At 43.8% G+C, this 15,480-nt stretch overlaps 1 protein-coding gene across 1 annotated transcript in view; it reads left to right on the forward strand.

Moving 5' to 3' along the window:
* The first annotated feature begins 969 nt into the window (after positions 1–969).
* PELI2 (pellino E3 ubiquitin protein ligase family member 2) overlaps positions 970–15,480 on the forward strand; it is a 73,936-nt gene continuing 59,425 nt past the window's right edge. The window contains exon 1 of the mRNA XM_075029537.1: positions 970–1,118. Coding sequence (XP_074885638.1) covers positions 1,042–1,118 — 77 coding nt within the window. The 5' untranslated portion in view covers positions 970–1,041. The remainder of the gene's footprint in view (positions 1,119–15,480) is intronic.

Raw genomic sequence — 15,480 nt, forward strand, 5'->3', positions numbered from 1 at the left:
GGACGAGAGAGGGGAGAGCGGCCATTCCTCGGCCACGAGCGCAGAACCTTGACGGTGGCCCCGTCGCTGGAGACCGACGTGCTGGAGACGGCGGGGAAGGTGCAGGAGGTGGGTGGTGGTCTGGACCCCCCCTTCTTCTGGGGTGGGAGGTGACCTAGGAACTTCCCTGGTGGGGGGGAATCCAGAGCACCACAGCTATCGAGAACCCCTGGGGGAGGTGATCTAGAACCTCCCCACCCAGCTGCAGGCAGCCCAGAACCACCCTCTGGGGCAGGAGGTGGCCTGCAGCCCCTGGGAGTGATCCAGAACCCTGAGGTGATCTAGACCCCCCCCCCAGCCCAGACAGGTGACCGAGACCCGGGTGATCTAGAACCTCGGGCCTCCAGGCAGGTGTGGGTCTAGACATGGGGCAGGCGGTGATCTAGAACCCCACGCAGTGATCCAGTCCCCCAGGGGATCTGGAACCCGAGACACCCCCCCCCCCCCCCCTCCACAGACAGGCTGCGGCCTGGACCCTTCGCTGATCCAGAGCCCCCCCCCCCCCCCCTCAGGCGCGTGTTGGCCGGCCTCGCCCCCTGCTCCCCCTCCGCGGGGCGCGGCCCCTTTAAGAGCGGCCCCGTCCCCTTTACTCTATGTTTACATAACACAGCGAGGCCGTACCATTTGCTAGCGGTGGGGAGGGGGGGAGAGGGGAGGGTGCGAAGGAGGGGGGCGGAGCCCCGCCCCCCCCCCCCCGCGGGCGCGCTCTCCTAGGTGGTGAATGGGAGCAGAGGGGGGGTGGGCGGGGCCACGCCTGAGTCGGGCGGGCGCCGCTTTTCTCCTCCCGCCCCCTACCGCGGCGAGTTGGTACGTCCTCCTCGGCGCTCCTCCTCCCTCCCCCGGGTGTAGTGGCCGTTGTCGGGCGGCCGGCGGCTCAGTGCGGGGCGCAGCGCGGAGCCCGCTCGGGACCGTCCCCGTTCCTTTCCCCCCCCCTCCCTCCTCCTCCCCTCCCCAGCGGCGGATGGGACTGTAGCGGCGGGTGACTGACTCCGCGGCGGCCCCATGTTTTCCCCTAGCCAGGAGGAGCACTGCGCGCCTAACAAGGAGCCCGTCAAGTACGGGGAGCTGGTGGTGCTGGGGTGAGCGCTGTGGAGGGACACCGGCGGGGTGTGTATGGGGGGGGGGGGGGGGGTGGGGTCCGGAGAGCGCGGCGGGGGCCCGAAGTGGGGCGGGGGGGGCGGTGGGATTGCCCCCCTCCCGTTCCTCCCCTCAGCCCCCGCCGCCTTCTCCCCGCTGAGGTAACGCTCGGAGGCGCGAGACCCCCGCGCGCGGGGCGGGGTGGGGGGGGCGCGCCGCTTCCCGCCTTTCCCCCGCCGGCGGCCGCGCGCGCCTTGGGCGGCCGTTGGTGGTGGGGGGGGGGGGGGGTGTCCCGTCCCCCCCCCCCGGCTTTCGCCCCCCCCCCGCTCCGCTGCGTGGGGAAGCCGGCCCGCTTGTCGGGTAACTTTGCCCGTAAGGGGAGAGGACGGCTCGGCCTTCCTCCCGCCGCGGCTTCGGGGCTCTTTTCGTGGGGGGGGGGGAGGAGGCTGCTGGCGGCGGGCTGTCGGTCACGGTGACCGTGGGGCCTGAGGGTTGGAAACAAACTTTGTGCGTGGGGGGTGCGGAGTTGTGCCGGGTGAGGCCGTGGGGAGACACCCCCCCCCCCCTCCGCGCCCCGGGTGCCGTCCTGCCGCCGGTGCCGCTCGCAGGTGCTGAAGGAGACGCAGCCGCTGGCTGAGCTCTCCCTGGCGGTTTCTCCCCTCGCTCCGAGAGACGGCGTCCTCCTTGCAGATTGCAGGGGAGATGACTTTGGAATTAGGAGGAGAGGCGGCGGGGGGGGGGGGGGGGGGGAAGGAGGAGGGGGAAGCACTTATATTCAGATTCGTGGTGGAAATGTTTATTTTCTCAGCTTGATACGGATCTTAAAGTAATCCGCTTGGTATTATGTTCTTGCCCTGCTGTTAAAAGCTTGAAGCCTTTCTGCTGAACACCGTAGAAGCAGATGAGGGAGAAGCGTCTAAGCCGTGCTGGCTGAGAGCCCTTGTGAACCTTATAAGAGATGCTTAATTTTTATAGTTTAGTATGTAGAAACATATGGTTAATGGAATAATTTTTAATAATAAATACATTAGGATGGTTTCAAGCCAGCCATGAAGCAGAACAGTTACAGCCTTGCTGCGTTATTCAGCCTCCCCCAGAATCTGTTACGTATTTGCTGCAGGGTCATAGAAAACCTTATGCTGGTTTTTTAGGGATTTTTTTGTTTTGTTTTGGCCAAGTCATTTCACAAAGAACCGTGTTCACCTCTGCAGAATAACTGTCTGAAGCTCTGGGAGCAGATAAAAAGAGCAGTCGAGACTGGGTACTCCTGTGTCCAATGGTGCACCTTTTTTCCTTAAGGGATGCTAAATCTTTCTTATCACGAGACTAGGTCAAGGTACAGTTACCGTGGAATAAAATACAGCTGTTACCATGAACGTGGCATAGCTGGCACTTCAAAGACTTGAATTTAAGTCGAGTAACTTGATTTGGGAGAAATACCCGTATCAAACTAAATTTAATAAAGAAACCTTCTTACTGTTTCATTTGTGGAAAGGGAGGGTAACCTCAGCTGTGCAACACTGTCTCTAACAATAAAGTCATAGTAAAATGTTGAATCTTTAATTAAATTAGAGTGCATAAATTGATGTTGTGCTGCAGAGGCTTTTTGTGCACAGCTGAAAGCATTTTCCTTTCTGTTGCTTTACTGTTTTTAGCAGCAGTTGAAAGCACAGAAGTATGAAATGTTTTGGCTCTGATCTTCACCTAGCAAAGTCTGGTGTGCTTTTCCTTTAATATGGAGATGCATTGATCTCAGCTTATCGGTTCTGCCAGAGGTCTTGATCTTCACTGCTGTGTGTTGAAACATGCCAATAAAATTTAAATAAACTTTCTATGACTGAGTTTAGTTGTTATTTGAGTATCAGCTGTTCTCTAACACTACTGAGGTTGTATCTTCTGGGTGTTACATGTACTAAAAAAGCAAACAAATCCTCTCGTCCTTGTAAGTACAATTATGAACAAGAAGTCTGCAGTTGGGCAGCTGAATCTCTCTGGTCAATACGTCTCTGTGGGCAACACTGAAACAATAGGGCATTGGCTGTCACAGCCTACTGACACAATGTGCTTGGTGGATGTGATGTAGAAATAGGTAGGCATGATGGAAGCAGTCCAGGAAATGCCGTGACTTCAGTAACTACGCTTTCCATTTTTGGACTGAAGATGGGGGTTTTAAGATCTATTTGATACTTTAGGAGTTGATTACTGCATTTCCTATCAGAGATGTCTTAAATGTTGTATGTAGTGCCATAAATAATACAAACATATCTCTCTCTGGTGACTCAACATTTGTGATTAGGAATGCTTGGGACAGCTTAAGCATCTGTTCAGTATTCTTAAAAAAAATAAAAAAAATTCTTAATACCTGTTTTGTATTAAAATCGTGTATTCTGGAGTTCCATTTAAGTGAGACAATGTAAATCTGCTCTCCTCCCCATACTGAAACTGAGACCTATGGACAGACAGAAGCGTAGCATCACAGCTCTCGTTACAACTGCTTGATTAAAATTGATAGAGTGACCTCACAGCTAGCTTTTAAAAAAAAAAAAAGTTGTTTTGAGACTGTGGTTTTAAAAAAAAAAGCATTGGTTGTGATATTGATGAATAACTTCTGTCTTGAGCTGTGAGACTTTTAAATTAGGTGGTGAAAAGGATGATGAACAAAGGAATTGACATACCTGGCAAATTGCTGTGAGTCCTGTTTTTAAGATGACAAAACTTTCCCTTTATCTTTTGCTCTTAACTCTGTCTTAGCAGTATTAAAGTAGGATTGTTGTATACTTGACCTTTAAATCAAGGGGAAGGTGTTCTTTTGGCAGTAGGTAGCTCTCCCACCAGAACATGTTCCTGTATTGTCTCCAATAGTTGTGATTGCTTGTCTGATCATTAATGTGATCAGATGGTAAAGCCTAAAGCATTTGAAGTCAAGTCATTATAAGTCAGCAAATACGTTTCTAATAACCTTCTCCCAGCAGTCCATTGCGTATTTTCCCTCAGTGATGTGGCAGTGCATGTTTGGTTAAGATTTTGTTGAGGTTTACATAATCAATGTTGTAGAGAATAAAGACGGTTTATGTAAATCAAGCCAGGCGGGTCAAGATGGCTGGTAAAGAAGAGATCATCTGCTTGATTGTGAATCTGCTTGTGTATGTCTGCTTGTAGCATCATCTGTTCACAAAAGGCTATGGATTTCTTGGTGAAGCAGAAACATTCATGTTCTAATTTTTTTTTTTGGCAGGGGGTGGTGGTGGGGGAGCTTTATTTGCAGTCCTGTCAAAATAATGGCCCATTATATGTTTCTTGGAACATGGGGCTGAAGGGAGTTTTGAAGGAGATAATGAATACAGTAACAAGTACCTGAAGAGAGTGTCATGGTATTAGTATGTTGTTTGTCAGTAGCCTTCATTTGACTTGTCTGGTATCTGGTTAGTGATACAGAGCAACTTACAGTTAAGAACTGTGCTAGGGAAATCAAAATTAGCCTCTTGAGGTGTATGTCCTGTCCGCCTCCTCCCACTACCCCCCCCCCCCGCCCAGGTTTGAATTGCACTGTGAATAATTTATTCTGGCATAATGGCATTCGGGCCAGCATGGCTTTGTCTGGTGTGCTGGGTGCTGATTCCTGGCTGCATGGGGTAGCATTCAGTGAAGGCAGGTGTCAATGGCCTGGTGCCACTGAATCTCTCTTCCTTTGGGATGACTTTTCCAATATTTAGTGATGTTGAAGGGCAGCTTTAACTTCTCAGAAAAGTCACTTGATTAAAATGATGTAAGTTGAAGGAGGAATACCAAAGAAGCCTAAGTTTCAGTCAATGGCTGAGTTCTCTAGCAGTGAAAAGTTTTTGTACCTGACATTAGATACTTTCAATGTGATGTATTGCGACCAATACTAAGGAGAGTTTTGGACTGGGTTTCTGATAGGAGTGTGCATGTAAATGTAATATTTCTTACTAACCAAAGACTTCTGTTAGCTACTCGTCAGCAAGGAGGTACAGCCTGGTGCGTCCTCAGCTGAGGAAGACTTCGTCATCTAGAAGTAATGGGTTTTGCAATATCTAATAAATTTTTTTATCTAACTAGACAAACCTCTAAGGGCTGTTGCTCAGCATTGTTATAGAGGTCACTTTGAAATCACTGTCAACATTTTATGTATAAATTTTCCACAGTCAACCATTAAAATAAATGAATTGGTTAACTTAGAGGCACTATGAATTGTTATGTGAGCTTTGTTTAATGTGGACTGTTGGACATCCTCAAATAAACAGGCTGTAGTTCTGCTTAAATTTAACCTTTTGAAAAAATAGAATAAAATTCTCATCTATATTTACAGTGGTAAATTCTGTGGTAACTTGTTCTGATTGATGGAACACTTCATACTTGGAGCAAATTTAGATTTGCAACATGTCTTTTTGTGTTAATCTGAAGGGACCTCCATTTCTAGAGTCCTGTTTCTCATACAGGCTTTTTCTGACTGGTCAAAGTTGTTCCTTAACCGCTACCTCCTTGACAAGCTAAATAAAGTTCCTGAAGTGTTTCCTACTTTTTAAGCGCATTTCCAGTTTTTACCTTATCTGTTTGGCTTTTCACGGAACTCTTTTGTTAATTTCTTGCTGTGCAGTTCAGGAAGAAGCTGATGTAGTTTTCCAGTAGTGTTGACAAATGCAGATGCAATATGGTATCTCTGCTTGTCCTTGATATCTCTTTGCTTCTGTTTATGGGCCAAAGACAGAGGGAGGGTTGTACTGGCTATGGCATTAAACTAGGGACTTATGTTGCACTTACACAGTTTTGCTGTTTGATATCAAGCTGAAGCTTTGTTTAATGTTTCTGTAATTTTCTGCACTATATGGTGTAGATATATTGGTGAAACTGCTCAGGTGACTTGGGTTCTGCTTTTGAACTTTGTTTAAAAATGTACTTTAGGCTTCATTTAAAGGCGCATCTGTAGCAAGTAATGGTAGCCACCCATTAGATACATTCGAGGTTATGATTCTCTCTGAGAATCATTTGCTTCAACAGTCATAGCTGGAAGGCTGCTGTTCTGGAGAAACTGATCTATTTTTTTTTATTTGATATTGACAGTGGCTTCTTGGAGACCTTTATGTCTTGTGCTTAGTTTATGATGTATCTTACATGCTGCATATGGAGAATACGTGATCAGTGCCAGTTCAGAGTGTGCAAGTAGATTAATCAAACACCAGAAGTATTATGTCTGAATAGAACATTAACTGCATTGTAGAAAAAAAATAGTAGAAAGGATTGTATTTGAGGAAAGATTCATGGATTTTTCAGCAAAAGCTTGTGTATGGCTGGATAGAGCAAAGGCTGTGCTTCATTTAAGCTAAGAAAGAAAACATACTCGAGTTGGTTCTCTGCGACTATCCTAATCCTTCGAGTACTTTTGACTTTCTCAGAGTGCAGATTCGTATCCAGCTGTAGGCTTTATTCACAGCGTCTCAATACTGATATAAAAATCAGAAAACAGAAACTTCAAACTCTAGAAGCTAAAGATCTATATTTGTTGAAGCAAATCAGAACATCAAACATCTGCATGTTTAATGCTTGTTATAAAAAGGAAAGCGAGTGCATTCTGGAGGTTAAACTGTAATCCCCTTGGCATGTACAGGCAGTAGGTCACACATGTAGGAGAGGAAGACTTAATTTTTTTTCTTAAAATATGGAAAACAGACCGTTCACTCTGAGTAAACAAGTCTGAAATGTAAGACTTTGCCTTTGACTGATGCACTTCTCATGTAGAAGCAAATAGCTTCTGCTTTCCTATTTTGGCAGAATCAGGGATGCATAGTTTTCCATTTTCAGCTGAAATTTATGAATGAGTAGATACCGTGAAAGTCCACTTGGTTCTACTTTAAAATATGCATATAAACCTAGAAATTACTTTCTAGGCTATTAAGATTTGTTCTTTGTTGCTGAAAGCAGCATCTTGCTTAAGCTATTTCATGCTCCATCTTAACAGCAGGCTGTTTTTCAGCTGTGATTACAAGGTTGCTTGAGAACAGATTTTTCCTAAGAAGTCAGGAACTTTTTATTATCCAGTTCAAACTAAATTATGGCTGGTTTATACTCATTTATTATGGAGCTAATGCTGCTCTCTGACTTGCTTAGTCCTTATTCCTCAGTAGTGATAGCACATTGCATCTTCTCCAAGTATCAAGTTGATACCTTCTTCTCCTGTACTCTAAGCTAACGAGAAGCTGTGTGAGCGTAGTATGGCACTGAGCCTGAGCCAACATGCCTTGCTGAAGGTAGGGTTTATTAGTTTAGAGTGCCAGCAGAGAAGTTTTACAACTGTTTGCAAAATACTATAGGCGTGCCTGTAGGCAACAGCTGTTTAGGTAGCCTGAACCAGCCTGTTGTCTTGTGTCATTTTTCCTGTTGGTATTGTCAGCGCATGCTTCGGTTCTGAATTTGTCTCTTGAGTATCTGACTAGTATGGCTATGAAACCTTCCAAAGGAGACTCCTCTAGCATGTTGTACTGTTACAGTCTTTCTTCATGTTTAGCAGAAGTGCTTCTCATGAGACATCTAGAGTTGCGTTTGGTTATTCTGCACTGTCATAAATGTGGCTTATTTGTCCTGTGGTCAGCAAGGCAAGTGAAGTAGAGGAGGATTCAGTCTGAGCTCCCAGCTTGAAGCAGAAACTCTAGTTGGTTTCCAGGTGTACTTTGTGCTGTCAAATCCTGTTCTTCTTGTACTGTTTGATACCCTAAATGTCATTTGTGTTGAGGATGCTTTTCCTTTTATCAACAAATATCCTTATGTTTATTCTCGCTCTGTCCCAAGGTCACTGCTGAAGAGCTTGCATGTGACTTGTCACAAGCTTAAACCTTGAGGGACAGGAGTGGGAATGCTGGCATAGAGAGCATGCCCACTTCCAGACACTTGTAAGGCAAAGCTTCTCATTTTGTTTGTTTTATAAATACATTGCTAAATGGTGCCCTCACATTTTTCACTTTTTATCACCTGCATATGCTAATAGTATGTTGGAGGGGTCCCATTTTTCTTTTAGATGACTTGTTTCCCTCTTGACAAGGTGCAGTTCAGAATTTTATGCCTCTTACCTTTGCCTCGTATTTTTTTAGATGTCTACTGGTGTAGCTTTATACAGGTTAGTACTGGGTCTTGAGATCATAGTGTCATTCACAAAGTTTGGGGGACCAATTCATAACTTCTGGCAAACTCTAAGTAACATCTGGGATTAGACTGGTTTAATCCTATTACTCGGTGGCCTAGAATAGGTCTCGGTCCTCATATTAAGCAAATGGTACAGTCAAGAGCAGTAGGGACTTCCAAAGCAGCAGATTAATGTGCTTTGAGGGCAGGGGAATAGCTGGAGCAGTGCTGTCCCAGCTCTTCAGCTGTGGTACACCAGTGTGCATCCTCCCTGGATGACCAGATGTGCTCCTTCTGTGATGACTTGTACATTTAACCTTGTAATACGACCTCCTGTGCAAGTACTCTCTTGCTGGGTCTCTGTATACTGTTGATGACTATATAATGGGTGCACTTCTGGCTATGCCATTTAAAACTAAACAAAGACTGGGGGATGGGAAGGGTGGCAGGCAGTAAGCTGTAGGGTTTTCTTAATGTCTGAGTAGGCATCGTGGTGCTGGGAGTTCAGCAGTAAGAGTAATGAGTAACCTGTCTTTGGGTTTGACTGACTCTACAAAATAAACATCTTTCTACTGCCCTTTCCACAAACAGCACTTGTTGGCTAGCATTATTAGAGTTTAAGATACAAGAAGATGGTCCTTGTAGGAAAACTTTGCAGAGCAAAGCTTCAGCAGTTGTAATATAAACATTCAGTCTTTGAAAATTTGTTACTGAGGGGCTGTGTGACAGGAGAACATGGCGTTTTAATATGATTGCATTATGAATGATGTGTGAACAAGGTGATACTGGACTTGCGTTATGTAGTTGTAGTTTTTACTTGTTCTGATTAGTGTAATTTCTGTAACAAAAAATATCAAATATCAGCTGTTCTGCACTAAAGTTTTGTTCAGTTCTTCCACGGCTAGAATATGAGTCCTATGAGGTCAGTCAGAAGTGTGCATGCAGCTTCATAGTAGCGGCAGTTATTAGCTCATGGTGAAGAAAGAATAATTCAGCTAAAAGCTTTCCTCCGTTTCACAACAGAAATGTCATATAGATGAAAGATATTATAAACAGCAGTTGTGAAAATGGTTACAGACAACATCTACAATGCTGAAGAGTTTGTTGTATTAAAAGCAAAGTGGTTTTGAGATGAGCTCAATTTGATTAGGCATGATATGAAGGTGCTGATTGCTGAAGGGCCTATTAGGCATGCTTCTATCAATAGCAATTTGTTTCTCCTGTAGGGAGGGAAAGTAAGCAAGCCCTGTTTTGTGCTTCTGGAAGTGATTTACTGTAGGTGGGTTTTTGTTCCCCATTTAATGATATCATCTTTAATATTGGACTTAGGCACGCTGCGTATCCTGACCTCACTGTAGAGAAAACTAGCATGCTTCAAGGAGGATGAACTAGATGTGGGGCTGTTCCTAATCTAATGTAGCAGAAGGCTTCTAGTGCTAGGGAGCTGTACGAAGGCCGCACATGCCCTTATGAAGTGTTTGGCAATAAAGACCTAATGTTTATCTGTCATATTTATTGCTTATATTAGCTATGATATAGCTGCATTACTGTGTAGCAACTAATTGTATTAAACTGAGGTGAAAGCAGCCAGTTGCAGTGTGAGACAGATACTAACTTAAAACATCAGTTTACTGTGCTGCCTCCCCAAAGGAATGGGGACAGGCGAGAAAAATTAGAGATAGCTGGCACATAGTAAGTTAAAAAGAAGGCCAAGAAGCATTATGGTCTTCCCCTTGAGTATTGTAACGTTAACTGATCCCTGTTGTTGCAAAATTCTCCTTTTTCCGCTTTATGTTCAAGGAACTGAGGATAAAGGAGAAGTGTTGGAATAGTCTTTCTAGCTGATAAACACTGTTGGAAAGCAATCTTCGTATTCAACTGTAGTGATGTGTTTAATAGGCTCTCAAATTACTCTTCACCGTCAAATATGTATGCTACCTTTGTGTTAGAATCCAGTAAGTTCATAAACTGTCATGAAACAATTTTATTCTTCAAATTGGATGGTTTTAGTAATGCCTAAACAAACAGGTAGGCTTTGAACTTATGAGATGTATCCTTTTAAGGCATGCGAATGTCATGGATGAAGACAAAGTGGTACTGGCAGTGAAGACAATTAGTCACTGTATGCAAGTAAACTAAAATTGAAGCATATAAAAGCTTAAATCTCCTCTTGTATATTACAAATAAATGGGAGGCCAAATGTGCAAACTCTAGCACGTGCCTTTAGGAAGAGTGAAAGAACTGTTTAGTCTAGACACAGAAGTTAATGGGCTGAAACTTTGATATAAGCACAGCTGTATTTCTTCACGTGCAACAGCATGACTTTATTTTGATTGTTGATGTCTGATTTAGTAATGGTGGAGTCATAGCCTTTGAAACAGGAGTAGCGTGTGTATGTCCCTCTTTCACAGGAAAGACTGAGCTGTTGAAAGATACTAAGAGCTGTACAGTTCCTGCATCCCTGCACATCCTGTGGCAGGGTTCTGTATCTCACAGATGACTGTGTTTTTTGTGGAACATTGACTAATAAACCAAAATGTTGCTGTACTTCCAACTTGCCTTCCCCCTAGTCCATGCTTGACCTCTTGAGAGCAAGCAGCTGTGAAAGTCAATACTTGGATTCAAAAATCATTTTGGCATTGGAGAGGAATCTTTCAGACTAGATAGGATTCATTACCTTGTAGTCGTCCTAACCTTTCCACTAAAAGATGTGTAAGACCTACTTTGAATTACGTTCTGAATCTTAAAATTTGCTGGAATAGTTTTGCTGTGCATCAGGGAGTGAGTTTTGAATTCATGAATTTAGTGTGTGGCCTTCTGTCGTAGGGTGTGGGCAGAAGTCCTATTCCAGAACCATGTGTGTGATTGGAGAGGCTGCAGTGCCTTCCTGCAGGTCTGTACCCCCTCTGGCAGAACAGCGGCGGAGACAGTGGATGTCTTTGTAAGAGTGTTCCCTAATCTGATTCTGCTAGAAGATTTAATTAAATGGGCTGTCATACCTTGTTGTTTTTTGCCAAAAAACTACCAGCAGATTAGGCAAATGGAACAAATTGGTCTTAGGGCAGATCTATGAGAAGGTGAACTTTGTTTGACATGAGGAGCTGAGTAACTTCTTCCATCAGAGCTAAATCTGGAGAAGGCAGTTTGGCAATAGCCAAATGGATGAGTCTTGCATGTTTTTTTTTTCTCCTCTCTTGTTTTTAGCGGGTCTTCACTGGACTAATGAAAAGTTTGAAAACATGAGACACGCCTTCTAAGGCTACTGGCAAGCCAGCTGCCCTTGGGATGGTATTGGCGTTCCTAGAGGTTACAGGAACGTGCCTCTGTAGGCAGTGTCTGTAGAAGCTGCAAGGCTTTAGTCTTACTGACTGTGATGAGATTTTTCCCTAGGTAAGGTGTCTTGCTGAAGGTGCCAGGGTGCAGAGGGATTTGTTTTTAGGGATGCACATTGCAATTTTTTTCCACAATTCTAAAAGTGTTTGTTAAATAACCCTTTTTGGTAGTAAGCCCCTGCACCCATTTAAAGACTTTGACAGAGCTTTCCCAAAAGCTCTAAATATGTTCCTCCTTTTGCCTTTGAGAGATAAATAAGCCATTTTTTGCAGTATTTTCACAGTCTGCTTGCTGTCAGAGCAAAAGAACCTTAACTTTTGACTTTTGTTTTGTGCCTTACTCTCAGTATTTGAGCACAAAATACTGCTGTTACATTGCTGGCTCAGCCCTGCCTTATCTCTTTGGTTGCACAATCACACTTCCAGCTGCAATACTTGAGTGCTATATATCTAGTTTTATTGCAAGTTTTGAGTTTACAGCATGCAGAGGCTGGTGTAATATAGCAAATACCTTTCCATGTAAGGATGCAGGAAGACTAACTACAAAACATAAAGTACAGTTCCCTCTGTAAGCAAAGCTAGGGTTTAAGTGATTAGCAGGCTCTAAGTTAAGCTCAGCATACCCTCCTAGTTTATTATGTGCAATGTGACTTTAAATTCAATCCAGGAATTGGCCTCTGATCATATATTGCTAGTTCGCACCTTAAACTCCTTGGAGGAGACTGGTTTATATTAAGGCTTTACCTAGTGGAAATCTTTCAGCATAGAGAGAACAATTGTAAAATAATACTTTGTTAAAGGGTAGGCAGATCTTTCTGTGGCAAAAGTGATTTGCTCTTTCTCCTCTGGGCATTTCGGACCCAATGCAGGCAGGAAGGAAGGAACTGGATTTGGGGTTGGCTAGATTCCAGTTGCAAACTCTATTCAGACCCAAGCCAGAAAGAGTATGGGTTGATTTGTACGTTTTGGGCAGAGATGGCAGTTGAGAAAAAACAGCTGTCTTGGTTTTGTGAACTCATGAGATTTTTTTATGAATATGTTGGGTGGTAAAAGTGTGATGCTTTGTGCTATATAGAGGTAGAGAAATATATTAAAGATCGGTTTATCATGCATAAGTCTAGAGAGCAAAACAGTTGAGGTAAACTAAAAGAAATATTGGTAGGTAAACATGTACGGTGCTCTTTAATATCCAGAAAATTAGTGTATTCACTTGTAAAAACAACAAATCATTCATTAAAACCAGATGTGCAAAGTGATGTTCTCCCCCCCCCCCCCCCCCCCGCCCCGCACCCGCCATCATTCTTACTTAGGCTTCACTCAGTTCATGCACATGTAAGTGATTGTAAGCAGTCTTTTGTTTACTTAAATGAAGGCAACTTCCCATCTATATTCATTACTAAATCTAAAGAGTGGTCTGGTTAGGGATAATCTAAACTTTTCATTTTCTTCCTCCTACTCCTAGGTCTTACATATGCTGTTGACCGTTTTTGGAGAAACAGTTTTATTTGGTGTACAGACCTATGCAGAATGTGACAGCTGTTGTCAGAATTAAAAAAAATAAGTGGTATAGCAAGCAGTATTTGACAGGACCTTTTAGCTTCCTATTATTTGTTGTTTGTTTTATCATTCTTTGCTTTGGAAGAACAAAAGTCCAGGTAATGACTGTTCAGATATGCAGTTTGTCTTGGCATAAATTAAGCCTCGTTGAAATCTAGAGAAGCTCTGAACAGGTGCCGGTTTCAAATTGATCATGGTAACTTCTTGTAGCCTCTAGAACCACTTGTATTTAAGTGGTGCGAGATAAACTGTTTAAGGATCTGGTGCCTCTTTGAGACTGTAAAGCGCAGCCATTGGTTAGAGGCAGAACAAGGTAGTTGGTTTTGGGGTAATGACCCAAACAGATGGTGTGAAGTCACATGTCTGAGGTAGTTACTGCTCCTGGCTGTCTAGGCAGTCTTCTTGCTGGAGGATGCCACATCCTCAACTCTGCTGGTACTATTAGCTCCTTATTCCAGTCATTTTCTGTCTGCCTCTGATGAATATGCTGTGATTTTAAGATGTAGTGACAGGTGAGGTTGTAGTCTGTAACTGGAAATGAAGTATGTCATTGAACTGATTTTATTCCAAAGCCTCCCAGTGCTGTTTGAGCTCTGTTGAGGAGAGTCTATAAGATGAATGAGCCCTCCACATCTCTGCCTCGTTAGATATCAGGAAATCCGTGTGACCATGATTCTCACCTCTGAGGAAAAGCTTCAATTGGAGCTGTCACCTCAGTAGACAAAGAAGGAATCCAACTGCAAGACATGTACCCAGAGTAAATCATGCTTTGCGGGTTCTCTGGCTTATGAAACTCCTTGTTTTTTGATTGTTCTCTTTGTCACTACTATTGCTTCACCTCTACTGCCTGCAGTGATGGTGGCATGGCAGCTTTGATTGAATAGGAATGGGCACAGAAGTTCTGGCACTGCAAGTAACTATGGGGAAGAGGTTTGGATGTACAACAGTGGTGTAATCCCCTAGTTGCAGCCTGGGCCACACCATAAGGTCTGTCACAGGTGTTTGTGAAGAAAACTTCAGTATAGTAGATGTTCATTGTGTTGTATGTACAAGTTGGCACAGTACCTTGGATGAAAAATTTTCTGGTTGTTACTGCGGTACTAGAAATCCTGAAGTACGCTTGTTCCATGAAGCATTCAGTATAGAATATTGGTCTTGTGGTGATCTGTGCTTTTACTTTGGATCAGTTAATCTCTGCTTTTTCATTGGAAAAAAAAAAAGTCCCTGAAGAATAACTCTAAGTGTCTGCTTTTCTTGGAAAACCAGCTTTTTGGAGGCATTTTGAACACAACCTGAAACTTTGTTTTGGGATTTGCAAATAATGTCTCATGTAGTTTAGCAGCCTCATACTTTTGCCACTCATGTATGAGCTCAGTTCAGAACTAAAACTACTATTCTGTGTTACTCAACATAAATGTTCTGGATGTGAAAAGTCTCCCTTTCCAAGTGGTTGTAAAATAGCCTGGTTGAGGATTTTTGTCCTTGGCCAAAACTCTGAAAGGAGAAGTTTGTTTGGGACTTGTCCAGATGTTAATGCCTATCTAGTGGACTTCAGTCTTGTACCATTTTGGTGGGCAGTTCCAGAAGATTTACTTCTGAGTTTTACATACAAAGATATTGAAACAGACTGACAGGGTGTGAGTGTTTCTGTACGTCATTCTTACCTTCTGCTACCCCTCAAGGTGGTAGAGTGATGACATTTCTCGCCTTAGAGATTTCTGCATAATAAGAAGCAAATGCAATAGCTCTTCCTCTGCTTTTGGTAGGGCTGTAGGAGGAGAGTAAAACAGTTGTGGGAGACCTTACAGATATGGGTGTAATGCCGAAGTATTGACAGAGTAGCAAGGGAATGTGCTCTTTATTTTCTAAAATGCATATGCAGTATATTTAGCTGGGTGAGGGAGAAGAGGTAAGAGTTTGGGTATCTGCAGAACCCACATAGAAAGGACATAGATTGTCTGTACAGGCGTATACTTGTGCACTGGCAGGGCGGTGGGGTGCAAAATTCCTTAGCATCATACTGCTCCCCTATTCAGTTAAAAACAGTGTATCATGGCCAGGGTGCCCTTATGGAGAGTGATGTCAGGTATAAAAACTTGAGGGCAAAAGGGAATCTCTTGAGCCATACAGCTGTAATCGATTACTTGATTTCTGTGTCTCTGAACTAGCTCTTTTCAGGCATGCTTTGCTGGGGAATCCACTTCCAATTTCAGCCTTGGGCTCATGAGCTTTATTTCTACAGCTGAATTTCCATTTGGCTTGCAAATGCTACTTCTAAGTCCTGTAATACTGTTTGGAATTATAGCCTGTACTTTGGGAAACACTGGTTTAAACAGATCCTCTG

Source organism: Buteo buteo, chromosome 6 (assembly GCF_964188355.1).
Source record: "Buteo buteo chromosome 6, bButBut1.hap1.1, whole genome shotgun sequence".
In the NCBI taxonomy this organism is placed as follows: domain Eukaryota; kingdom Metazoa; phylum Chordata; class Aves; order Accipitriformes; family Accipitridae; genus Buteo; species Buteo buteo.